Below are 27,160 nucleotides of genomic sequence, written 5' to 3' on the forward strand. Positions count from 1 at the left end.
GGCTTGCCTCTGAACCACCTAAAACCATAAGCATTTTCCTTTGCTGTGATTCCTCTTACCACTGTGTCCTGATCATAGATCTCAATGACAATTATGGGAGGGTCATCCCGCATCTCATGAGCTTCTCCATACAGCTCCACATTGTCGAAGACCAGCAGCTGGTCCCAGGTTGGGCAAAGGGTCTCATTGAGAACCTGGAAAAATGGGAGAGAATTATTGCTTCAGGCAGGGTCTAAGGCCCCATGCAAAGGCAGCAGACTGGGCGCTGGTCTGAGTTGCCCAGCAGCACTAATGGGTTGCTGCATGGTTGTTTTAGACTAGTTAGGTATGAGGTATCTCCCAAGAGAAAAATCCCAACAGCAGGCAAACAGACGTGAATCACTGCCAATGTTCACCAGGCTTGATAAAGTTTGGCAGCCCTCAGCCCAGAGAGGGAAGACACAAAAACCATTCCAATATGTTCCAGTTTCTCCTAACCAGACAAGTGAATGCCCAAGGGATGTGGGAGAGCTGTAAACTGAAGTGGGAGACATGTTGTTGTCGTGAGACAGCCTGATCCTTGATTTACTGGCAGTCATGAGACCTGTGGCAGGGGAGCAGGATGAAGAGCTGATGGAACACACAACACCAAAGCCCAGCTCTCCGGGTCAGGAGATGGTGTTTACCTCTGTGCATTGACTCTGGGAGATGAAGAAGACTCGCGCAAAGGGGTCTGAAAGGCCACTGCTGTCTGCTGCAAATAAACTCCGGGCTTGGTACATGTGGGCTCGCAGCTGGAAAACCTGCTTCTCTGCAAGAGAAAGGGTGAGACAGCTTGATACACAGTGCTGCAGCCCAGCTGTGGGGCTCAGCCTGCAGAGCAAGGTCTCAGGGGCTTGCTTTTTGCTCAGAGCCAGCACTGATGAAAGATACAGCCTCAAAACATGAGTCCTGAATGGGCATGGGGACTTCCTCAGCATCCCGTTTGGCATGTGCAGGATGACAGCTATGAACAGGGTAGGGAAGAGGGTGCATGATTCCCACACCCCAGCTCCCCATGGGGGCAGTAGGAGACCTCATACTGGAACAACTGGAATGATTTCCCCCTTAGATCCTGGAAGCCCTAGGTCTAAGGGGTGTCTAGCCAGGCTCCCTCTGGCCCTCCATATCCTGTCTCCAGACCCACTTCAGGCAGGAAGCTCTTACTGGTGTAAAGGAGGCTGATGGGTGGGAACAATGGCAGGTTTTGGCCTCTGGCAGTCTTCTTCTCCTCAAATCCACAGGGCAGGCCACTCAAGAAGTCTTTGCGCTGTTTGTTGAGGCCCAGCCACAAGTATATCTCCATCTTGGCCTGAACTGTCCACCCAGCAGGACCAAATCCTCTCTTCCCAGGTAGCTGGGCACAAAGGACAGAATATACGATGGATGGATACATGGATATAGGGAAGGCCTTAGAGATGGACAGACCACTTTTTGCAGCATTCAGTTCCTTCTGGTGCATTGCTTTTACCACTGTCCCTTCAAAACAGGGACACAGCCCTCATCATTTTAGATCATGACACTACCCTGGCTCATGCATTATTTTCTTCCCACCATGCTGGCATCCTCTTTCTAAGCCAGCATCTTCTATTGTGGCAGCTGGATCAAACACCTCTCCCAAATGTTTCTCACCTACTGGACTGGGTAAGACCAGTGGCTGATACTTCATAGCATCAGACTTCCACCCCTACCAGCAGAATAGGGCTCTGTTTTGTCTTGTATACAAAACTAGGTACACTGCTCTCTCATCTTCATCTCCCATCCTCCCAGTGTGCCCTTCCTCCACTTCCCTCCTCTTGGCTGCAGTTCCCCCTGGAAAGACAGATCATCACCTTGAGGAAGATGGTGTTCACTTTGGCGCAGTCCTTGCCCATCTCCTCATCCACAATGGAGTAGAGGATATCCTTGGAAGGGACACGTGCATAGGCAATGCGTTTGTTGTTGCTCATCATCCAGATGAAGACGTCAGGAATAGTGTGCTGGGGCTGTGAAGAGCAGCAAAGAGCTCTGTCAGTGTCTCAGCTCTTTCTGAGCACTGAGGCACCAGCATGTCTGGAGACCTTCTGAAGGCCAATTCAACAGATGCCACAGGAGATGGGTGTACCTATTGCCACATTAGGGACACTGAAATGGTTGTGAGCCTCCCATTGCAGAAGCTTGTCTGCTTAAGAAAAGCTGCTCAGATAAGCTCAGCAGGGTGAAGCCAAGCAGGAAAAAAATTGGGATTTACATTTGTTCTAGATGAAAAAAACCCCACAACATTTTGGATTAGAAGACTAAAGAATTTTCTCCTTTCATCATTTGGTGGACATGGGAACTGTAGGGCAGAGTTCTGATTTCCAACTCCAATCAGAGAAACACCACTGATCATTTCTCATGCTTTCCAAAAAATCTGTTTATATTTAGGCTTTCTAAAATAAGCAGCTGCAATCACAAACTTCCCTCCTAAATCTACAAGGTCATTTTATACTGAGCATGGTTAAAAAGAATTTATGAAACACGCTATTATGTAAGAAGTCTGCATGGGAAATCCGCTTTAAACTCCTTTCAGCTCAGTATACTGCACACACTCCTTCATTCTAGCGCTGAAATGTTAAATTATTAAACTCACTTCACGTAAAGTCAGGATACCAGAGCCTCTCTGGGAAAGGCTTTGCAATTTTAGAGGAGCATCCCCCTCCCCACAGGCCTGTGCCATGCAGGAGCAGGAACCGGGACAGCACTTGCTGGATGGACACATTCTGCACATGCAGACAAACAGGGAAAATTAAAACCAAACACAGCTCCTTTACCAAGTGTTTCATAAACATGAACTGGAGTGTAAAGGGACAAAATCAAATGGAGCTGATCACCAGCAGTGAGATCAGCAGGTCAAGGGAGGGGATTCTCCCCCTTTGCTCCACTGTCTTGAGTCCCCCCTGCAGTGCTGCATCCAGCTCTGGGGCTCCAACATAATAAGCTGTTGGTTCGAGTCCAGAGAAGGCCACAAAGATGCTCTGAGGGCTGGAGCACCTCTGCTATGGAGACAGGCTGATAGAGCTGGGTTTGTTCAGCCTGGAGAAGAGAAGGCTCCAGGAAGACCTTAGAGCAGCTTCCAGTGCCTAAAGGGTGAACAAGAAAGCTGGAGAGGGGCTTTTGACAAAGGCCTGTATGGACAGGACAAGGGGGAATGGCTTTAACCTGACAGAGGGGAGACTGAGATGAGCTCTTAGGCAGAAGTTGTTCCCTGTGAGGGTGCTGAGGCCCTGGCACAGGGTGCCCAGAGAAGCTGTGTCTGCCCCATCCCTGGCAGTGTTCAAGGCCAGGTTGGATGGGGCTTGGAACAACCTGGTCTAGTGAAAGGTGTCCCTGCCCATGACAGGAGGGTGCAACTGGATGAGCTTTAAGGTCCCTCCCGATCTGAACAGTTCTATGGTTCTATGACAGATTCCCTGTCTGGACAGGTCCCATCACACCTTACAGTCTAGTTTATGTTCTGCTGTGATGAGCCAAAGCCAAGGAAGTCCTTGCTATAACAAAAGATACATAGTTGAGGCTGGGAGCCTGCCATGGGAATTAATAACTGAAGGTGCAACAGCTGCAGCTGCCATGAGTGCCAGTACCCTCAGTGACTGACCCAATGCTAAACTGTAAAAATAGCAGAGGAAAGGTGTATTTTTCTGAAGGAAGGAAAAACTAATTTGCAGATTCAGCATCCCTAAAAATAGCAGAGGGATGATGTATTTTTTTTCTGAAGGAAGGAAATATATTTTGCAGACAACAGCATCTTTTTGGAAATGCTGTGAGCACCTCTGATATACTGGGCTATTATCTCTTACCTGTGAGCTGGAGTGAAGCAAGAGTATGCTGCAGCAACAAAAATCAGGGGATCTGAGTTCTGTGAGAGAGCAGGGTGTTATCCCACAGCCCTTTGAAGAGCAGCTCCCTACCCAGCCAGGATCAGAACCAGCTCTCTGCTGCTGAACTTAATGCTGGGTTGATATGTGCCACCTTCTGATGACCAATCCCCCATGGCTTTCCTCATGGATTCCTCACGGCTCAGGCTGCCAGAACCACAAAAGGCCCCAGCTCTGTTTACTGGCTGGGAGGAAGGGGTTTTGTCTTGGTGTAGCACTAACTTGTTCCAACCCAGCAGTGCACAGGAGGCATGGGGCAGGGTGTAGAATTGAAGTGGCTCCTTACATACTACCAGGGACCTCTCCTGCCCACCAGGCTTGCAGATAGGTCTCCATCCATCCCAGGCTGCTATCACCATGTGCTTACTCAACTGATCTCTGTATGTGGAGGGGACTCACCTCATCTGCCAAGAACCGGAGTTTCTGCAGGAAGTTTTGCACCAATTTCAGCTTGTCTTTCATGGTGTTCTTCTTCACCTGCGACCTCAGAGTCGTGGCTTGCTGCCCCATGTTCTCCTGCAAGTAAAGGGGAGCCCATGGCTTCATGTGAGCAAGAGCAGAAGGGAGCACAGAGAAGGGAGCAGCACCAGGCATGTCCTCAGCATTTGGGAAGGAGTGGTGAGAAGGCAGATTCTTTAATCCCACCACATACATCCTGGTGATGGCACTCCTGACACCTGCTTGTTAACCTTGGCATGATGCGGGGAGGGCCCCTAACAGTGCAGGGGCATCTGCTATAGGAGAAGATGCAGAAGGCAGAAGGTGTCACCTGTGCTTAGGGCATTTGGGGTGCTTCAAGCCTGGACTATCAAGGATGGTCTCTCCCCTTCTGCTGACCCTTATGTAATTCAGCACTTGACCGTTCAGGAAAAGGGACATAGGGGCTTCCACATGTTAAATTCTCTCTCTGCAGTATGCAGCTGGCTGCTGAAGCCAGTGTCCTTGTCTGTGCCAGCTGAATAAGCTTCCCTGCTTTTTGTACATCTCTTTTGCACATCCAAATCCTTTGCCAGGAGCTGGGCTACCAGCCCCAAACACCTAGGTCTTATCTATCCTTGGAGCAAGCCCCCTCTAAATTCTTCCTTCCTCAGCCGTTTTACAGCAGTGTAGCTCCCACCCTGTGTTCCCATATTTCTTTCCAAGGCAAAGCAGAGTGTGGTGGAGGGAGGCAGCAGCATAGACCCAAGTGCCAGCCAGGACCTGTGTGTGCAGCACCCAAGTGGTCTTGGGCTCCTCTCTTCAGAAATAAACCTCAAACTCCCAGTCCAGAGGCACTGGAAATCAGCATGCCTATGGACCAGAGCTCCCCACTGCATTGACAAGGTCCAGTCCCTGCTCATGAATCCTCATTCCTGCCTGGCTGAATCCCACTCACCAGCTCCCGCATGCAGGACTTGAGCCTCTCCCGGTCCAGCCTCGTGCGTGAGGAATGGTGCTGGTCCTTGTCAGCCAACGTCACGAAGTGCCTGGTGGGAAAGGTGGGCAGCATGAATCCTGTGGGAGCCTCTGCTCTCTCTGCAAGGATCTGTGACTTGATGGATCTCTGCCAGCAGCAGGGCATGCCACTGGAGGGAAATGCCTTATTTCCCTGCAGGCCACAATGCAGTCATGGCTTGTTTGCACCCAGTGCATCCCAGGCCAGGTTGGACGAAGCCTTGGGTGACATGGTTTAGTGTGAGGTGTCCCTGCCCATGGCAGGGGGGTTGGAACTGGATGATCTTAGGGTCCTTTCCAACCCTAACTATAATTCTATAATGCTGAGTGTCACGCATGGGGAGTAAGTGTTCTTTGGGTACCAGCCTGTGGAGTTACCATAAGACTGAGGCTTTCATGGTTGGTTTGGAGTCATTGAGGTGAAGATGTAAGCACCACCTCACCCATGCTCCAAGTCAGTAGGCAGAGGATATAGCATTGTGCCAATGCAATGAAATACTTGCCCATCATGCAGAAGCTAAGGCAAGGTGAGTTTAATCTCACAACCTTGCCCATAGCCCTGCAGGAAGCAGCGATGTGCAGTGTGCCACCTCTGCCCATCTTCTACTCACAAGCATCCACTGCTCAGCTCCTCCAGGACCCCTCGGAGCCGGCGCTCTGGATGTGGTTTCTCTGTCTTGATCATTTCCTGCACATCGTTCAGCCCTTCCTCCTGCAGCATCAATGGTGGGAGCAGTGAGCAAGGTCCCCACTGAAGTCCAACCACACATAGAGCAGGTGTGTGAAATGTGCCAGTGGGGCACATCAGTGCTACTCCAGAACTGCCAGCCTTCAGGCTCAGGTCTGGCACTCATTTGGCTGCAGGGACCTGGCTCTGATTGATGGGAATGGCTCCACTGCCCTCCATGTGACCAGTTGGACAGACTCCACACTGCCTTCGCTGGACCTGCCAGGCTGTCTCTTGGCAGATCCTGCTGTGACCCTGAAGATGTGGAGCTGTCAGAAAGGCTCCTTGGGAATTAGCTGAGACTATTAAGGAGTCTTCATCCTGTCACACAAGTGGTTCACTCTCACAGTCCAAGGGGACAAAGCCTCCCTGCCCCAGCTGCCTTCAGTGGGGACACCTGGGTCCGACCCACGGATAATTCAGTGAGCCCCTAGGATTTGGATATTCACCTTATGGAGCATTTAGAACTGTGATACTTTCCCCTTTCTGGCACAAGTTTGCTTTGGGCCCTTGCACTGTGTGTCCCTGCTTTGTGACAAGCTGCAGAGATGCACAGGGAGCCTGGAAGTGCCTCATACCAGCCCCATGTCCCAAGCCACCTCCTTTCCTCACACCCCAGCATGTACTAACCAGCTTGTCCGCAATCTTGTCCATGATGTTGGCATTATACAGTCTGCGGCGCTGGTCCTGCCACCAGCTCTTGATATAGATGCAAGGCTTTTTCTCAAAGTACGGGAGGTGGAAGTAGTTCCTGTAAGAGGAGACAGAAGTGATGTTCCATGGTGGTAATGCTCCTGGACAGAAACAGCCCCTGTCTCAAACCTCTTCTGGGGATGCAATGCTGTGATGGGGGGTATATAGGAGATCAGGTGTGGGAGAGAGGGAGCTGAGGTGAATTGTACCCTGAAGAACAGAGGCTCCATCTCTCCTACACCCTTCCCAGTGCACGACCCAGAGTGGATAGGTGCAGTGCCCAAGGATGCTCTGAGGGCTGGAGCACCTCTGCTATGGAGGCAGGCTGAGAGAGCTAGAACCCACCCAGTCCAGCCACTGCAGATCCTGCTGCACCTGGGATCACCCTTAGTTAAAACACAGCTTCAGCTCATCCTTCCCAAGCCATCAGGGTGTTTCCAGCCAGAAGATGTCAGCAGAGCCCCACAGTTGGACATAAGGCCCCCAGCACCCTGGATAAACGGCATGAGAGTCAGAGCACAGTGACAGGCTCTCAAACCATCCATACTTCTCATCCCTGTTTGATATTCACCTTGATGAGGAGCTGGTAAACAAGTCAGAGAACCCCAGATAGACTTTAATTTGGAGTACAAATATTTTCAATTCAGTGGGGTTTGTTTCATTTCCCAATTGAATTAAATCAGGCAGTTCTATTAACATCTATCTACTGCATAACACAGTTAAAATCCACTTGAAGAACATTGCATCAGGTTAATCCAATTAGCTTTCCTTAGTACTAGTCCTTTGTATTCAAATCCAGGCTGTGACTGAAGGCCAGCCCAGCCTGTTCAGTTTGGGGCATTCTGATCCAGCTGCTTGGGGTGGAAAGCACCCACCAGCACCACACTGTCTGGATCTTGCCTGTATTTTAGGGTGACTACAACCTTTCCATCACAAAGCAACTCTTAAAGCAGACCAAAAACTAACTGTAATTATATAGGTGAGGAAGAGAAAACAGAAGTGATTTGTCCCCTGACAACCATCTGTGCATCAACAGACCCAGGGTAGGACCTGTTTTCCCAGTTCTGGCTCTTTTAAACACCAGAGTGCAGCTGTCAAGGTCAGTAAACAATGGGGACAGACAGACTGACCAAAAAAGAGATGCTGCAAACAGGGGAGAGTGAGAGGATTTTAAGTCTTTTTCCCCATCTCTTGCCTAACATATTCTAAAGATCCTTTTCCGACACTTTTTGCATTCTCCTCTCTCTGCATGTCTGCTAGACCTTGTCTAGCTTTTAGGATTTCAAGTGATTAAGAAATATACCTTGTTTCAGGACAAATAAGCCTCACTTCTGAAATGTATGCCCTGCCTCTAGATGGACCTTTCATTTTCTTTCTGTGGTGCTCATGATGTTTTTACATTCAGCCTGGAAAAGGCTCTGTGGAGACCTCTGGGCAGCTTCCAGTGCCTAAAGGGGCTGACAAGAAAACTGGAGAGGGGCTTTTGACAAGGGCCTGTAGGGACAGGACAAGGGGGAATGGCTTTAACCTGACAGAGGGGAAACTGAGATGAGCTCTTAGGCAGAAGTTGTTCCCTGTGAGGGTGCTGAGGCCCTGGCACAGGGTGCCCAGAGAAGCTGTGGCTGCCCCATCCCTGGCAGTGCTCAAGGCGAGGTTAGACGGGGCTTGGAACAACCTGGTCTAGTGGAAGGTGTCCCTGCCCATGGCAGGGGGATAGTGGTGTGTGGAACTGGATGAACTATGAAAAGTTACTTCCAACTTAAACAATTCCATAATTGTATTTTATATGTCAGGCAGCTAGAGAGAGCACAGAGGCAAGCCCAGACCTCTCCTCCGTGATGTGGAGTGATCCTAAGAAAAGACCCATTTATAGACTGGTTTCCTGTATGTATGAAGGTTGTATGTATGGAAGTGAAACTGATTTTATTTTTCAGTTCCTCGCTATGATTTTAGAATCCACTGGTTAATGTCCCTATTTGCCACAGGTGAAGAGCACTGAAGGTGTTGCTAGCCTTGAGTTTTGAGTACACATCTGGCCAAGTGCATGATGGATGTCCTTTGTAGGGTAGCTTGAGAACTGACTTCAGCCATTATTGGACACCAGAGAATCCACAGGAATGCTCAGAACTGTAGGGAATGGGATGAGGCTTCAGCTGGCAGACTGTAGTATATAAGGCAAGGTATCTACATGTGGTATCTTATCACCCTTTACAGAGCATGGAGATCTGGTCCCCATGCTGCTCCCATGTCTGTTGGCTGAATGAATCCAGGTGGGAGCTTCAATGCCTGCAGACCATGTCTGATTTGAGAGCCACATCTCTGCGCAGCAGCACTGCAGCAGCCAGGTGGGCACGCTTACCTGTCTGTGACCAGAGGCTTCATGGGTTGAGATGAAGAAACACAGACCATCTCTCCATCCTCATCACCTTCATCCTCACTTGAATTTTGGAGCAGCTCAGACTCCTCCTCATTCCCATCCCCACCCTCTTTCTTCCTCCGTAGGATGGGTTTGCTCATGCCATCAATCTGGTTCCCATAGTTACCTCAAGAAAGAAATGTGAAACAAACTCACAGGACTGTAACTCCAGTCAGGCTGAGTCTCTTGGCTTTAATTCAGGTTGGGGACAGAGGTTTTTCTAAACTGAGCACTCTGCTTGTCTAGCATGTGTTGGTATTAAAATGGGGAAGAAATCCTGATCTCATCCTTGGATCCTGCATTCCCCACCAGGCTTGCTTCAAAACCACCCTCCCAGAATAACAACCAACCTATTGTGACTTCGAAGTTGATGGGTTTGTCACCAATCTTCCTGTCGATCATGGTAGCTTCCAGGAAGGCTCCAAAGAGAAAGAACTCTTCCATCTTCCCAGTGCAGTTCTGCTGGAGAAATCATGGGGATCAAGGTTGATGTCAGCTGGATACAGGTCCCCTTGGACAGAGGGGTGCATCGCCTCTGAGCACCCTCATGGGCTCTGTGAAGGCAAGGTGCCACCATTTGGGCTTTCAAGGGGACCATGAGGGTTTTCTCTCCCTCCAGCATGAGTCATTTCAGGGAGAGTTCAATTAACAGATTTTAGCCTAACTTTTAAATGTGTTGAGATCAGTCACCCCCTGCACAAGAGAGAGTGGCCAAGGGACATTCAGGAATACAAGACTGAGTTCACTGCACCACTCAGTGATCCCTGTGCTCAGTTTTGGTCCCTGCTGTAAAAAAACCAAGATGTGGATGGGCTGGAGAGGGTCCAGAGAAGGGCCACAAAGATGATCCCAGCACTGGGCAGCCATGTGAGGGAAGTCTGAGAGAGCTGAGCTTGTTCAGCCTGGGGAAGAGAAGGCTCAAGGAAGGCCTTGTCCCCATGTTCCAGTATTTAAAGGGTGGCTACAAAGATGGAGACTCCCTTTTTAATAGTGGTCATGTGGAAAAGACGAGGGGTGATGGGCACAAGTTACTGATGAAGAGACTCTGGTTGGACACAAGAGGAAAATTTTTCACAGTGTGAACAATCAGCCATTGGAATAATCTCCCCAGGGAAGTGGTGACTCCCCAGTGCTGGACATTGTTAAGGCTCAGCTGGACAGGGTGCTGGGACATCCAACCTAGGTCATGCTTTGCCTGGAAAGGTTGGATCAGATGATCCTTGAGATCCCTTCCAAGATGGAATTCTAGGAGACTGTGATTTGCCTGGATGCTTTTTCAGAACTGGAAGGGCTTTGTTTCCAGGTGGCTTCATTTCCCTGGAGCTTAATTAAGGCGACTTTACTTCTGAAGGAGAGCTTCCAGACAGAGGGTGCACTGCCATCCGATTTTTCCGTTTCTACTTCACACCCTGGGTTCATATGGATTGACATACGTAGCATCCCCAGGTAGGACAAGCCTAGATTTAGCTGTTTATGCAGAGCACAGACAGCAGCCTTATGGGCTCCATGTATCAGGGCTAAAGCTGTGGGGCTTCTTTTATCAGGGAACAACCCTTTGATTTCTCTGACCAGAATTGCTTGGGAAGTAGATTAGATTCTTGGCTTCTGTTTGAAACCTATCTTCAGGATAGGAGCAAGACAGTTGTCATTAGGAGATTACTCTCTTTGAGTTGTCTAACTGCCAGCTGGAAAAAGATCTCTGTGAAGCTTAGCATCCTCCTCCCCTTGGATATTACTTATAACCAGCACTCCTGAGAGAGGTGAGCATGGGAATGATGCAAAAATCTGAAATCCTTGCAAGATTTTATTTCATTGTGCTGAGGACAACACTAAGTTAAATATTTGGTTAGTGAGACCAGGATAAAAACCCAAGAGGACTGAGACGTAAGACTCACCACTGGCAGCTGTAGGGTTGGGGGTGACTTACATCAGCAACTGATGTGGCTTGCTCAACTTGCACCTCAGTGGAGCTGTTGATCTCCGGGTTGGTGGTGTCCAAGATCTCCACAGCAAGACTCATCAAAAGCCTGGCCCGGAAGGAGACGCCTTCACCCAGACCCTCATTCAGCTCTTGGTGCTCATCCATCAGGGTGTAGTTTCGAGTGGAACCATACATGTTCACCCACGCAGGGCCAAAGGTGGGCAGGAAGCCTGCAGCAGACCAAGTATGCACATAGGAATGTGAGGGGGATGTGAGAAGGAGGGAATGTCTTTGCCTCAGATACAAAATCACTTATGGATTGGCATCACTTCCCTGGTCTGTGCATGGTAATACAGGCTGGAATATGCATGTGTATGTATGGAGGTGTATGCCTGCAATCATATGTAGTGAGAGTTTTGCAGTGATGGGGGCTGTGCAGTACACCAGCCCAAAGACAGAGGGTGACAGAGGTGAGTCTCCCATTGGGCAAGTTGCCCAGTGTGAGAGTCAAGAAAAAGGGAACATCCCATTAAATCCTTTTCTAGAGCTTGTTTGGTTTCATGTTGGTCCTATATGCGCTGGTGTGTTCATGAGTGTGTCAATGGGGGAGGCTGTCAGATACTCACCCATTCATGGCAATGAATGTTTTGGAAGAGCAAATTATTCTTGGATGTCTGTTTTCAGGTACTGGACTGGAGACTTGTGACAGGACTTGGTTTTCAAAGAGTGTGTGGCCAGTGACCTCAGAAGACCACTGCAATGAATCAAGGTCTCTCTGGCTGGGAACCAAGAAGCAGCTATCTCAAGGGGTGGGAAAGGAGCTTAGGCAATTTTGCTAACTCTGCAGAAGGGATGTCTCTCTACCCTGAAGAAGGTAGCTCAGTCTGCTCCCCACCTTAGCTTTACCTTTGTCTCCTTCATTAGAGATCTTCCGCAGATCAATGAAATGAGTACCAATGGCCACATCGTTGACTTTATCTGAGTCTCGGATCTGGATCTTTATCCGTTTGCACAATGGGGGGAACATTTCTGTGAAGATGATTTGCTCATTCCAGAGGGGCTCATAGCTACTTTTTTGTATGGATGTCTTCCCCTGCCGAGTGGGAGGAGACAGACATTAGAGAGGGTTTTGAGCTCCCAAGCCATCCGCCACAATCTGAACTGCTCCCTTGCTATTGACCACTGAAACACACATTCTGCCTTGGAACTCTCCTCTCCAAGGTAATGAGCTCCTTTCCTCAACTGGAGAGTGCTGCAAACCCATCATGGTCTGAACAAGAGAGGGGAAACAGCAAACAAGCATCACAGCATCTATGTGCTAGGACAGCTGAGATAATCTCTGGCCTCCTGTACAATGGCTGGTCCTGCCCATGTTCCCTCCCGGGATCACCCTGGTACCACACACATCTTGCTCACCTTCTGTCCTGCAAAAAACACCTGCACATAGGGGTCTACCAAATCCTTGTTCTCCCCAGTGAGAGCCTTCTTCACATTGGCCATGATGCTGGTGTTCATACGGGGCAGTCCCTCTGCTCGATAGATCTTGATGTAGAAACGAGCCCACTGCCTCTCTGGAGGGACACCATCTGGGAGGAGCAGGTTTCTGTAACACCAACAGATAGGGTGGAAACAGCTGCTGGCAGGTTTGTCAGGAGGCTTACTAAAGAGGGAGATGTCCCATTTTGTGAGCACAGGCTCTGTGGAAGTGCAAAAATGACCATTTCTGCAGCCACACATTTTATTGCTGTCCTGTTTCTGCCCAGCCTCCTGTTTTGGGATGAGGAATGGTGGCTTCATGATCAAAATGAACCCCTTCATGAGTATTCTTGAGGTGCCCCTGGGACAATGTGTATTCCATTGCAGGGATATAATAGTTATTGTCAGTGGAGTCTAGAGGACAGTTAAACTCAGCCTAATTTAGACACCTAAAGCAGGCCAGATGAATGGGATGTTAGAAGAGCCTGCTTTCATCAGGGTGCAAGGGAAGCTGGGGTGATTGTTTTGGGGAAGAACACTGAACTCCATCAAACTGGTTTTCCTCATATATATGTCTCTCTTTTTTGGGGGGGGGAAGAAATGAGAGCAATAGGGGATGGTGTGAACAAAAAAATTTCTGGAGGAACTGCTGGGAAAAATGGGATAATATCACCACTACAGCATGAAATGATGGCCCAAAATAGTTTAGGTGGTGCCTCAAGCTACCTGGTCCCTGGCAAGTCCACAGAGCTGCACTGGTATTTTGCCACTAGTCTGGGTTTCTGACTATGTGGTAAGAGACTGACAGGTAGGCTTGGAATCCTGTGGTTGCACTTGGAAATATTTGATTAATCTGAAATATCTGGGGGATGGAAATAAGTTTTACATTCTCATGATTTTTCTTCCATGACCTTTCAGATTCTCTGGGGAGTCAAAAACCCCTGCCCATCCATGCAGCCTGGGAAACCTCGTCCAGACCCCCCTGCTCTGCCCTGGCAGCAGGTTATGAGATCCCAGGATCAACAGGAGCAGTAAGTAAACACTGGGAACACCAAGTTGGTTGACATCAGGCTGGTGTTGAGCTCAACAACCAGCAGATGGTCTGACCTGTCAGAAATAACTGGTCTGTACTTGATATCACCTGGATTTGCACCGGCAATCTGCCATGTGTTCTCTCTCTCTCTGAAAAGCAACTTATTGGTCCCTCTTGTTTAATTGTACAAGGCAGGTGTACTAGAGAGGATGCTAGCCTGATGTGCTCCTTTAATAATCCAAGGTAAAGAGATGTGAAAAGTCATTCCACAAAAAGTCTATGTGAAGTTGGGTGTAGGGATCCTTACCCTTCAATATCATCTTCCTCCGTCTCATTGGCTTTGTGTGGTGTCTTGATGTTGTCCCCTTTCCCTACCACAGCAATGTCACACTTCAGGTAACCTTTCAGCCCAGCAGTGAGATCCTCAGGGTCAGAAAGAATGGCCCATTTGTGGTAGAACTGGTGCTCTGGAAGCAGAGAACAAGACAGTTATTTATCAGCATGAGACAGCAATTACCGTGAGGATGGGAAACATCCTTCCCTTGAGTGGGATCTTCAGATGTGAGGAATTGAGACAGAAACCCTGAGAAATTCATTAGAAATCATGGAACCATAGAATCATAGAATAGTTAGGGTTGGAAAGGACCTTAAGATCATCCAGTTCCAACACCCCACTCCCCATCCCCGTGGGCAGGGACACCTGATACTAAACCATGTCACCCAAGGCTTTGTGCAACCTGGCCTTGAACACCGCCAGGGATGGAGCATTCACAACCTCCCTGGGCAGGAAGATGGGTTTCATGTTGAAGATAGAAGTAGTGGGATAAACTGTTGGGGGGGGGGGGGGGGTCTGGGGGTGGATTCTCCATCACTGGAATTTACCATCCCTGCAGGTAGGTATTTAAAAGACATGTAGACGTGGTGTTTAGGGACATGTTTCAGCAGTGAACGTGGTAGCTTGTTAATTGTTAGGCTAACAATTGAACTTGATGATCTTTAAGGTATTTACCACCCTAAATGGTTCTAAGTTTCTATGCCTATAAGGTCTCAGGTGCTCTTTAAATGGTGTTAGAAAGATGTCATCCTTCTGCAGAGCAAGGAATCAGACCAGAAGCAACCTTAAGGTCTGCCTCATCATCTGCTGACCCAAGCCCCTCAGGACTCTGGAGGCTTCATTCCCATCTTAGCTCTCAGGCTTATTTACAGAAGCAGAATGCTGCAGTAGGTGTGATATAGAACCGAGGTAAAGACCAAAAAACACGGCAGTGATCTTGGAGGTGTATTTTCTGAAGGGGTGTTGTGTGTTGGCCTCCATCATGCTTCAGGCACCAGGCCCTTACATGGCAACAGCTCTAATCAGCTCCTTTCTCTTCTCCATTGCACACCAGACATCTTCCTTTCTTGGTTTATGCCAGGCACAGTGGGTAAGATCCAGTCCATGAACTTCAGCGATCTGGAAGATTGGTATCTTGCCTAAGCAAGTTTCCTTGGGCTTCCTTCCTCAGAAGGTCTGTGGACAGGGACCAACACATGCCGAGGGCATCACAGCCTCTGCCCGTACCACCTTATTTCAGTCTGGGATATGCAACCTCCCCTGGAGGTGTCAAGTGCTCTTTCCTGACCCTAGAGAAAGCCCAGGTGATGTGCTTATGTCTAAGGTACTAACAAGTTAGATGAGCATCACCCAAGGGAACTAGCACCTGCCTGGCTACTTGGCAAAGACATTCATTCAATGGTGCAGGACAGCACAGGACAAGCTGTAAACAGCACTTACATACCAGGTTGGGTATAAACAGTTCCAACGTCCATCTTGAAGGAGCCTACCAAGGTACCACTGCGCAAAAGGTTTTTTGAGTGGATTACCTGGAAATCAAGATGGGAAAACAAATCAGACTTTTCCCATGCACTGGGAGGCATAAGGCTCTTACCAGAGGTGTTCAGTGTCATATGGGAAGGGAGCTGATATAACTTCCTTTGTCCTTGCAGGACCTTGGCTTGTATAAGGACACTAAATGGCCCAGTGGGGTTGACATTTCTTGCTTAGTGATACTGGGAGTATATACTTGTATTGAATACGAACAAAAAAAAAAGGCAAAAAACAAATAATAAAGTTTTCCAGCCACTATGGCAACAAACAGTGGGACATTTATCTGGAGGATGAGTCCTTAGGATACTCAAAATCTATGGTCTGATTCCTTTTGTGGGAGAAATTATACAGCCACTCTGTGCATGGGATTGATACGGATACTCCTAATTAGTGTGCTTTGGTCAGTGAATCTGCAAATCATGTTCATCACCCTCCTCTCTGGCTGTTGGGGGGGCTGCAGTCTTCACTTTTCCCTCAGCATCTACAGTCCCCAATTTCCACAATAGCTCTGCCTGTATCATGCCCTAGGAAATGTTCCAGCAGACTCAGGAAGGTTTTTCTTCTCCCCAAGCCTAAATACATCCCATGATGAGTTTAGTTCTTTCTAGCTCTGAAATACCAGAGCTATTCACAGAGGAAGATGGCAAATGCAGGAGTGCAGCCGTGTGGACTCAGCAATGAAGGTCAGCAACTGAAAGAGGGACTGGGGGTCTGCAAGAAGAGGTGAGGCTCATAGGACTGAACACTTTGACTCCTATTGGGGGTCTCACATTTAATCATCACCACAAATCCATCCCCAGTGCATATGCAGAATGGGCTGGTTCCTTCCAAAGCCCCATAAAAAGGTCAACACAATTGTGCTCACTTACGGACAGCTTGATGATCTTGTCGAACATGACATCTGGTGGGACATGGAAATCGAAGACGAAGTACTGAAAGGGAAAGAGCAGTTATGACAGCAGGACAGCCGGGGCGGGTTCCCCTGGTATTGAAAGGCAGTATTACAGTGGATGCTGTAGCCAGGGAAGCTATGACTGCCTGCAGAAGCATTCTGCAGTACATGCCACAGCAGAGATGCATCCGCATGAGCCCCAACACTGACAGCCTCTGCAGTCTGAGGAGCTAGAAGGAAGCAGTAACTTCTTAGAAAAACTAGCACAGAACAAGGGAGTGCACTTTTAAACATTTTTACAAAATACCAGAGGGCAAAAGCTTCATTTCTTTCTGCTTTTTTTGACATTTAATCTTATTCCAACAAGAAATGACAGAAGACAAAAAGAAAACAAGTGATGAGAAGTAACATTTAATTGATTATGGCAATGTAGACCCTGAGAAAGGGGCAGGCTTGAGGATCACCAGATGACAGACCCACCTCATTGTAGTAAGGGCAATTGGTTGACTCCTTCATGGACGTGTATTTCTTTTCGTCTCCAACCTCCACGCAGACCACGGGGTCCATGTTGAGCCCAACAAGCTGCCGGGCCTCGATGATGGTGATGCTGACCTGTGGAGAGGGATTCCTGTGCCTTTACCTCCTGAGAGCAGCATCAAATGCCACTTGCTGCCTTCATCCCCATCTTCTCATCTCTCATTTTTTAAGAGATTTGCATTGCAATGCTGGAAACCCTGGGGTCTACTGGTCACACCAAAGACACCAGGCTGCTTGGACATAGCCCAGGCAAGCTTCAAGGGAGTGTGGGATACAGGAGACCCTGAGCATCCCTGTTGCTACATCCCCAGAACATGGGTGGCTTCACACAAGGTGTAAAGTCAAGCAGTTTAGCTAAACTGTGAGAGTGGACCTTGGCTGGTGAGACCCTGCTGGCTTCAGTGACTTCTGGTAGAAGACACTGTAGGTCCCTTCCAACTGAAATATTCTATTATTTATTCTTTCTGCAGTATTCCCCACTGTTTCCTGGCCCAACCCTCCTATATGCGTGAATAGACATGTGTCATTATATTTAAACAAAGTACTCCTCTATGTGGTATATGAAGAATAAACTACTTTGAACAGAATCACCCAGGTGAAGCATTTGCATATATTTACAATGCAGAAGTCTGTCATTCACAATTCAATCCACCTTGTGACATTAAATTAAGACTAGGTACTTAGCTAATATCTAGATTCTTTTCTTGCAACATCTAATGAAAGTGTCCCTACCCATGGCAGGGGGTTGGAACTAGATGAGCTTTAAGGTCCCTTCCAACACAAACTATTCTGTGATTCTATGATACTATGAAATTCCTTAACTTTAATTAAAAACGTAAGGTGTAATTTCATGCAGGTAACAAATATTTTCAGTTTTCAGCAGCCTTTTTTCTATTATCTGTATGGGTAAATTTGGGGAAATTTCATTTTGGTAACATATTAAGAGGCTTGACTTTCAATCAGGTTCCAGATAGGGTGAGAGAGATAAAGTCCTGTCCTCTTAATTCTTGGATGTTCCTCAAAATCCAGTTGTCAAAGGAAAGCAGACATAGGGATGTCAGCCAGGCACGTGCCTTGCTCATGAACCAGCTTAGAGCTGCAGATCCTGTTACATGCCAGACATAAGCCATTCCCCCTAACGCCAGCCTTGTGGTCTTCCTGTTTACAGTGACCAGAGAACAACCTTGTATTCCTTCTGCCTCTTGGCTGAAATTTGTTTTGCACCTTCCCCCCATCTTTATGATGTTCTTTAGGTTTCCCCCTCCTGTACCAAGCATGATCACTCCCTGTAAGCCTCTAAATTTGGTCTGCAGTGGATACTGCAAATGATCTGCAATAAATCTCTAAGAAAAAATCATTACATGCAGTGTTCCCAGATGTCCCCAGGAACGTGTTGCTGGGCTGAGAGGTGTGGACATAAAGCTAAATTGCTGCTGGATCAGCATGACTTGGTGAAAAGGAGAAGAGGAATTTATGAATCACACTGGCACCAGCTAGTATCATAAAAGGGAGCAGCGTGGATCATCTGAGCCGTGGCAAAGTAAACATCTGGTTCTTTTAATTCTAGATACAGTGTCAGGAACTGAACAGGACAACAGAAGCCACATACCAGCCGATTCCAGGAAATACAGTGAGTAAGAAACTGCCAGCCATGGCTCACTGATCTTGAATGCTAAGCAGCATACCAAAGGTCTTGGGAAGTAAGAGAAATGCATTGGACACAGCCTGTTTCAATCACAGATTAACGTGGGCTTTCTGGCCTCCACATGATAGAAAGCAAAACCACTTAATTATTTAATCTTGATTTTATCATAGAATCACAAAATGGTTTGGGTTGGAAGGGACCTCAAAGCTCATCCAGTTTCAACCCCTGCCACAGACAGGAACACCTTCCACTAGACCAGGTTGCTCCAAGCCCCATCCAACCTGGCCTTGAACACTGCCAGGGATGGGGCAGCTACAGCTTCTCTGGGCACCATCACAGGGAAAACTTCTGCCTCAGATCTCATCTCAATCTCCCCTCTGTCAGGTTAAAGCCATTCCCCCTTGTCCTGTCCCTACAGGCCCTTGTCAAAAGCCCCTCTCCAGATTTCTTGTTGGCCCCTTTAGGCACTGGAAGCTGCTCTAAGGTCTCCCTGGAGCCTTCTCTTCTCCAGGCTGAACAACCTTGACCATTGCCAGTTCTTGTGATTTGTGAGCTCAGTGTTGAAACTCAGCACAAACTACTTCCCTACAAAACACCTGCCATCACCTCCTGTGTTGTGAGCCAAGGTTGGGGGCACAACATTGTCACCTACCTGGTAATCCATTGGCCTCCCAGCACTCGGCTCCATTTTGATGTCAGGCTTGGACCTTTGGAGGGGCAGAAGAAACCCTCAGTGAAACCACAGATGGACTTGCTGCAAGCTGTGATGCAGCATTTGCAGGGTCACCTCACTGAATCTCCTGCCTCTTCGAACCTGAGGAACATGAACCTTGGGGCTGTGAAACACCACTGAACATCAGTGCCCTTTGTAGCAGGTCAGGTATTCCCAAATGGTTGCATGGGGCAATGTGATTTCCAACATACCCATCTCAGGGGACACGTGGTTGTGCCCTCACCTCTTGGCTTGCACAAGCTCACATCCGGACCTCACCTCTTATTTGAGACATTGGTGGTGACAGCTGTAACAGAAGCCAAGGAGATGGTGTCTGGCTCCAGTCCCTGTAGCAGGGCTTTTCGGTCCAGGTCTTCTGCTTCCAAAACAGCAGGTTCATCTGCATAAAGGAGACAAAAGAATGTCTCTTACTCTTTCCACTCAGTGAATAATTAAAGGCAAAGAGAAAGGTAACCAATACATCCTATCAACCTCAACTGATAATAGAAAGAACAATGGTCAGCGTGTAAGGTCACAGACAACCTGCTCTAAAAAGAGATTAAAAATGAGGTTTGCCTCATGTGACACATTATTCCATGGGCAGAGTGCCTCTACATGGGTTTGTGGAGGCAGAAAGAAAACATAAACTGACAAACACCTCAGACTTCAAGGGGTGAAAAGAGCATTCGGGCAAATGTTGCAGTTCTACATACCAGAAGAGTGGCTGCAAAGGCAGCTAACTCTTTGGCTTTGGGGAAGAGAGGTCTGAAAAACAGGAGCAAGGGGCATTTCCCAAGATGAAAAACTGCTGCAGGGAGAGTCAAGACACCAGATCCCAGCACCTTTGAGACATAGCTGCTCTGTTCACTGGTCTGCGTTTCTGTTGGAAGAACTTGATGGGATATTACTTTCCTGTGTGCAGTCCATGTGTGCATTGTGCCTGCCCATCCTACCTTTGCTCTGATCAGGAAAGGATCACAAAGCAGCAAAGAGTTCTTTTTTCCTCTGGGGCCAGAAGCACCAGTATAGCTGCTAGGTCACTGGTTTGCTTTGGTGCCACAGCAGGGTATCACCAAATCCACTCCTGAAGCACAGATGCTGCTCCTGTCTCTTTACTAACCAATGCAAGGTCATAGCTTGCTCCAGCAGACCAGAAATAATTTTTTTTTTCAGCATAGCCTGGCTTTCTGCAGCAACATGGGCCTCAGCTAAAGTGAGGGAGATCTAGGCTGGGTGTTAGGAAAAGTTTTCCATCAGGTTGGATGGACACAGTGCTGCAGGTTGGGTGAGGAAAGGGTGTCCTCAGCTGGAGTTTTTGAGGTTGAGTCAGAGCCTCACCAGCTGGGAAGCACCTCAGCAGGTTCAACCCTACCAGGTGCATGTGGGCAGATGTACTAGCACCCTCCCAGCTTGATTTTCAGTGGTCCAGTCAGTCTGACCTGAGCAGAACAGGCTCTGTATGGGAGGAAAGGAGCCCATGGCAGAAGAGGGATGCTGGCTTGGCCAGTAAGTAGTGGTTGCAAAATCATTACCTCATCACTAGCTGGCCAGACCAAGGGTAGGAATCACAAGCAATACAGTTTCAAGGCTGAGAGAAAAGGGTGGTGTGAAGAGAGCAAAGCCCCAGTAATGTGGGTAAATGCCAGAGGTACCTAGGGAAGGTGGAAGAAGGAGCTCCACAGTTGTGAAGCACTGACCACACCATGCAGTACAGCTGTGCTGCAACTGTCCCCTGATCCCAGGTAAGTCCTGATCTGTGCAGGCACTTTACTACCTGTCCATGCACACTGTCCCTCCCTGCCTTCTCATTCCAGTTGTTTTCCCCATTGTCTTGCATGGAGCTTTAACCACGAGATGAATACCCAGGCACCAGAGAGAGAAGGAGGCCACCCAGGTTTCAATGCCAATGCCTCCACTTGCACTGGTGTCCCAGGCCAAATTCCCTTTTCCTGCCCTCAAACCAGGCTGAAAAACAGTGGAGATTCACCCAGAAATATATTTAAACCAACAGTTTGTCCTTGCTGCAAACACACATTCCCCCGTTTCTTTGCCATTGAAACCCAATCCTTTGGTCTGAATGGAAACAACAATGAATTTCCAATTGCTGATCCCCTTGTGCGTTTCCAGAAAGGCATCTGGTTTCAGTACCAATGCTGTGCTGAGCCCTGGGCACAAGCAACTGAGTCCTTCTTCCCATGATGCTGCTGCACTGTACATCCAGCAAGGAGCAAGGGCTAAATCCTGCTTTGCATCACTGCATCTGCAAATCACCCCTTAAATACAGCCAGAAGCTGCCTTTATGAGTCCCAGGGTTGCCACAGGTATGATATCACAAGGTGGGTGATAACTGGCCAAGCCTTCAGCAGAAAACTCTTTCCATCAGTTCCTACATTGCAGGGGGTTTGGAACTAGATGATCTTGAGGTCCTTTCCAATCCTAACTATTCTATGATTCTATACTTGCCATTTTCTCATGGAGACCATCTCTCCATCTATCCTTCTGAGCACATACTGCTCCCTGTCTAATCCGTGAGTTACCAACTGGCTGTGCCAGTGTTCAAGGCCAGGTTGGATAGGGCTTGGAGCAACCTGGTCTAGTGGAAGGTGTCCCTGCCCGTGGCAGGGGGTTGGAGCTGGATGAGCTTTAAGGTCCCTTCCAATCCCAGCCCTTCTGTGATTCTATGATCTCTTAGGTGCCTTACTGGGATGTGGAGGACAGCCAAAAAGCAGCACTGGAGCAGGGAACAACATCCTCCCAGGAAAACATACCTTGTTTCCGATGGTCATCCTTTGATGGACGTGTCTTGCCAAGTTTCATGGCTGAAAAAACTCCTTTCCCAGCTCTGGAAGAAGAGAGGGGAAAAAACACCCATCAATTACTGTATTTTTTCTTGCTGTTTATTAGGACTCAGGGATGGGAACAGGAGGAGCCTTTCACAGCTCAAAAGCAAGTGAGGAAATAATAGCTTGAAAGATGAAGCAAGGGCTGCTGCAAACATGGCCCAGGGCAGAGTCAAGTTTGCAGCTAAATGCACTGCCTTGAGTCTTGGGTCTTGTTTGTGTTTCAATGCCTTAAGTTGGGATAAAACACGAGGCAGAAGCACAGTGTTGGCAGTCAACAAATGACAACCCATGCCTCCCGTCTCTGCTGCTGGCCCCTGCTGTGCACAGACTTCTCATCTCTCTTTACTTGGAATTGCTTCCCTGGGCAATTACCTAAAACCGTTTGCTAAAAATTAAACCATTCAACCAACTTGCTGTGAGAAATCAATAACCTCTTTATCTAGATCAGCAGCAAGCCTGAACAAATCCTAGATGTTTCCAGCAGCACATTGCAGCAACATGATTTTTCCCTAATGTTAAACACCAGCACCAGGTCAGCCTTAGCTCCCCTTCCGATTCCAGGCTGGGGTCAAATTCACTGGGGGCAGTTAGGGCTGGATTGGCTGATAAAATCATTGTGTGCAAATTGCTTGCCAGTTGCTGTCTAAAAATACCCATTTTTTTCATTTCAAGGTAAGTCATTTCAAGGTGAGTTTAAGAAGTACAACTTGTAGCTCCAAATGTTTTGGTGGGGCTTGGACCACTACTCCAGCCCAGAAATCAACCTATGCAACCACAAGTGCATTGACAGTCTGGACTCCAGTATTATTTGGCATTTGTTACATACACATACAGCAAATACACACAAATAGAGGATTCAGTAAATAACAGGATTTCTGCCCTGCAATCTGTCATGATCTCAAATGCAGGTCTAGCAAACGGGCAGAGATTGTTAAAGACAGTAAGAGCCTTGCAGGTATTTTCAGGAGACAGTTCCCTGTTATCTGAGGGTAAGTCCATGCTGCAGTTGCAAAGAGGTGGAGGGTTCTGAGTTACCCTGCTGAGAGTTATGGAGTCTGGAGGTAATGAGGATTTTTAGCCTGAAGATTCAGCTGAAAGCCTCAGTAGGAAGCAAATCTCCATAGCATCACTAAAACTGAAACCAGCGAGAAGAACAAGCCAGACCGTGCAGTCACCTTGTTCTAATAGTAAAGAGCAAACAGCAATAGTAGGGAGCAAACAGCTGGTGAGAGGCTTGAAGGCAATGGCCTGTAACTGCCCCAAACACAGGAGGTGGCAAAGCAGAAGGGGAAATTTTTTTTAACTGGAAAATTCCCATTGCCTGAAAACATTGGTCTTTGTGGAAACTTTGCAGGTTTGATGGAGATCTTCTTGTGCCAGCTTGGAAGCAAGAGGGAACCTTTCCTCCAGCCTGGATCTCACCTCCAAGCTGCTGCCAGGGCTCAGCACCATCCCTGGTTGCAGCAGAACTGGTATGTGCTGCCCATGATCCAGGCGTCAACACTGAAACTGTGGGACCCCCCGGTATCCGATTTGATCACAGCTGGCTGGGGCCAAAGGGTGAAGTTGTACCATTTCTCATATCTCTTGCAAAGCAAAGAAATCCTGGCATTGCAGAGAGCCTATGCATGTGTTGTCTTAGGTCACAACTGGAAGACTGCAGGCTGCTAGCAGAGCCAGAGCAAATGAGAAGAAAACTGAGGAGAATAGGAGAATAATGTATTCATCAAAGGAAGGGGAATTCAATTGGGGAAGAAGGCCAGCATAAGATACAGGAACTGCTTATAGCTGAGGTTTAATTGGGATTAATGCAATGCGTAGGCCACAAGGCAGTCTCTCAGAGCTGTGATTAATCCGTGTGAATGGATTAATGTGAATCCATTAATCCTCAGTTAAAGGGCAGTTGCTCAATGGATAGAGGAGGAAAGATGAGAGCTACGTTTTTGTATCTGTAATCCTGCCAAGGAACATCTGCTTCGAGGTGCTAAAGGGGAAGTAACTCTTCTAAACTACTTGCAGACTCATTTTTCTATATGAGTAAATGCTGTAACAATAGTGCAGGCTGTGAAACTCTGCTCTGAGACCTCTCCCCACCACCGAGTTTCCTTCCAGCAGACACACAGCCCCTCCGTAAGACAATGCACCTCCAGGGCTGGTTACATTACATTCCCTTCTTTCCAATTAATTTATTTGAAATGGAGAAAGAAACATCCCACCAGCCCCAGAGCTGGCACACTTTGCTTGCAGATGCTTAACGATAAAATCACTGTATTTGTCCTGGAAATTTCCGAGGTTCCTTGGGAAGTACAACAAAGAAGAAAAGCAGTAGGATGCTGTGGAAGCTGTGGCTGCCCCATCCCTGGCAGTGTTCAAGGCCAGGTTGGATGGGGCTTGGAGCAACCTGGTCTAGTGGAAGGTGTCCTTGCCCATGACAGGAGGATGCAACTGGATGAGCTTTAAGGTCCCTCCTGATCCGAACCATTCTGTGATTCTAAGGTGATGGAGCCAGAAGGACTCTGCTGAGAAGACACTGGCAATGTTTGTCCTCTACCAGCACCCAAAATAACAAGATCCTTGCATGGATGCATTTGGTCCTGGCTTAGGTCCCTAAAAGTAGTAACACTGCAGAAAAGGCCCCAGAAATGGGAAATAGCCTCTGGTACATCCACAAGATGAACCTCAGCACTACCTGGTTCAGAAAGCAGAGTCCAGAGGGCACAAGGTCTCTTAGTGGCATAAAATTTCAGGTGCTGCCTCCATGCCTGCACCCTGGCCACATCTCCCTGCTGCTCGTTTCAGACACAGTTACAACATCTCATGCTGCCTCCTTCCTTCACCCCTCCCCTTACTGGTATTATCACAGTGGACTGGAGCCTAAGGGAAGCAAATATCTAGGAATCCATGGAGTTTGGAGGACACCAAAGAAAGTAATAAAAACTAAAACAAAAAAAAGGGAAAAAAGAAAGGAGAAAAAAGGAACAAAAGATAAGAAGGAAATCATAGAATCACAGAATAGTTTGGGTTAGAAGGGACCTTCAAAGGTCATATACTCTAACTCCCATGCAATGAGCAGGGACACTTTCCAGTAGATCAGGTTGTCCAGGAAAAAAAAGAAGGGAAAAAACCCCCAAAAAGTGTATTTTGGTGAATTTTGCAGCATACTTGGTATGTGATGAGAAGAAGGAAAGAAGTGATGGATGAGGAAGAAGCCACCCCAGATGCTTTGGAGGCAGATGCCCAGTGGCTCACCCTTCTCTCCCAGCCCATTCCCAAGCCCCATCTGTCACCTTTTCCAAGCCAGGTGAGCACCAACACACCCCATACTCCTCCTGTTTCCCATCCCTTCACCCACCGGCTGACCAGGACTGGGATTCCCCCAGGAGGAGATGCTGGAAGAGCTCAGCTGAGATGGGAGAGCAGCCAGAGGCTTGTCTATGGTGGAGCGGCCATCCTGGTGCAGAGCTGTGCTCGACGTGTGGTTCAGGACCAAGCAGGGATGGGGACCCCGGCCAAGCCTCCTCTCCAGTCACAGCAGGGTCTTTGCAGCATTAAGCATAGGTTGCCAACCCCTCTGCTGCTCCTGCCAGGCATCCGACGGCACGGATGGGAAGCTGGCACTGGTGGAGAGCTGACACCGTCCACACATGAATATTACATGAGGAGCTGTGAACCTGAGATGCCAACACAGGTTGTGCAGCAGCACCAAGAGCCCCCGTTTGCCACAGGCTGGGTATAAGGCTGGTTTCCTAAAGAACTGAGACACTGGTGAGGATGCTGCTGCCTGACTGCTCCCCTCCAAAATGGTACAAGCTGCTGGACCACTGCAACCCAATGTGGCAGCAGGGTCAAGACTGGGTTCCTGCAAGTTGTGATTTAAGACAACAAATGCTGGCTGTAGTATGGTTGTCAGCCAGCTTCTCGGCTGCATCACCAGGAGTGTGACCAGCAGGTTGAGGGAGGGGACTCTCTTCCTCCCTCTATTCCAGTCTGGTGAGATCCCCCCCTGCATTCCTGCATCCAGCTCTGGGGGTACCAGCATAAGAAGAACATGGAGCTGCTGGAGTCCAGAGGAGACCACGAAGATGCTCTGAGGGCTGGAGCACCTCTGCTGTGGAGACAGGCTGAGAGAGCTGGGCTTGTTCAGCCTGGAGAAGAGAAGGCTCCAGGGAGACCGTATAGCAGCTTCCAGTGCCTAAGGGGGCCAACAAGAAAGCTGGAGAGGGGCTTTTGACAAGGGCCTGTAGGGACAGGACAAGGGGGAGTGGCTTTAACCTGGCAGAGGGGAGATTGAGATGAGCTCTTAGGCAGAAGTTGTTCCCTGTGAGGGTGCTGAGGCCCTGGCACAGGGTGCCCAGAGAAGCTGTGGCTGCCCCATCTCTGGCAGTGTTCAAGGCCAGTTTGGATGGGGCTTGGAGCAAGCTGGTCTCGTGGAAGGTGTCCCTGCCCATGGCAGGGGTTGGAACTGGATGAGCTTTAGGGTCCCTTCCAACCCAAACCATTCTGGGATTCTATGATTCTAATATTGGATTGAGCAGACAAATTATATTCAATTGAAGTACTTGACTTTGTCCTTTAGGGTTCCACCGTGTGGCTCTCCAGGAAGGAAGCATGGAGGAATGATGGATTTTATGACAAAGACAGCAAGGAGGAAGCAGTCCCTCTCCTGGCCAGCTTCTAGTTAAAGATACAGTTGCAGGTTGCTTGTTAATTATTCATAGCTTAAAGGACATTTTAATCATTGCTCTTGAGTGAGGAGCTGGGAGCAGGGAACACAGTTTCCATGGCTCATTTCTTTGCAGAAATTATACCTGTCAGATGGGTGCTGCCTCCATCACCCCTGTGCTAACAAGACTTTCAGTCCTTCCACTTGTACTGGGGGCAGATCCCACTGCCAACCCCATGGGTTCATGCTACACATAGCAGCCTTGAGGTCACAACCAACCCTCAGACATAGCCTGTCTCTTCCCCCTTCCCTGCATGGCCAAACTGGGAATGGGAACCAGCAAGGACCAGGCTGTTTGGTGCAGGGAGATCTCTTCCCACCTTTCCT

General features: G+C 48.4%; 1 protein-coding gene across 1 annotated transcript in view; it reads right to left on the minus strand.

The window, feature by feature from the left end:
* OTOF (otoferlin) overlaps window positions 1-27,160 on the minus strand; it is a 96,099-nt gene that overhangs the window by 17,520 nt on the left and 51,419 nt on the right. The window contains exons 12-31 of the mRNA XM_031046596.2: window positions 22,036-22,109; window positions 19,547-19,667; window positions 19,208-19,262; window positions 16,854-16,985; window positions 16,351-16,413; window positions 15,393-15,477; window positions 13,922-14,081; window positions 12,522-12,708; window positions 12,012-12,198; window positions 11,112-11,335; window positions 9,535-9,643; window positions 9,128-9,311; window positions 6,706-6,826; window positions 5,960-6,060; window positions 5,290-5,380; window positions 4,314-4,430; window positions 1,851-2,003; window positions 1,186-1,375; window positions 666-790; window positions 60-194 (exon numbers count right to left, since the gene is read on the minus strand). Of these exons, the coding sequence (XP_030902456.2) occupies window positions 60-194; window positions 666-790; window positions 1,186-1,375; window positions 1,851-2,003; window positions 4,314-4,430; window positions 5,290-5,380; window positions 5,960-6,060; window positions 6,706-6,826; window positions 9,128-9,311; window positions 9,535-9,643; window positions 11,112-11,335; window positions 12,012-12,198; window positions 12,522-12,708; window positions 13,922-14,081; window positions 15,393-15,477; window positions 16,351-16,413; window positions 16,854-16,985; window positions 19,208-19,262; window positions 19,547-19,667; window positions 22,036-22,109 (2,614 nt within the window). The remainder of the gene's footprint in view (window positions 1-59; window positions 195-665; window positions 791-1,185; window positions 1,376-1,850; window positions 2,004-4,313; window positions 4,431-5,289; window positions 5,381-5,959; window positions 6,061-6,705; window positions 6,827-9,127; window positions 9,312-9,534; window positions 9,644-11,111; window positions 11,336-12,011; window positions 12,199-12,521; window positions 12,709-13,921; window positions 14,082-15,392; window positions 15,478-16,350; window positions 16,414-16,853; window positions 16,986-19,207; window positions 19,263-19,546; window positions 19,668-22,035; window positions 22,110-27,160) is intronic.

This window comes from Melopsittacus undulatus, chromosome 3, assembly GCF_012275295.1.
Source record: "Melopsittacus undulatus isolate bMelUnd1 chromosome 3, bMelUnd1.mat.Z, whole genome shotgun sequence".
Taxonomy (NCBI): Eukaryota; Metazoa; Chordata; class Aves; order Psittaciformes; family Psittaculidae; genus Melopsittacus; species Melopsittacus undulatus.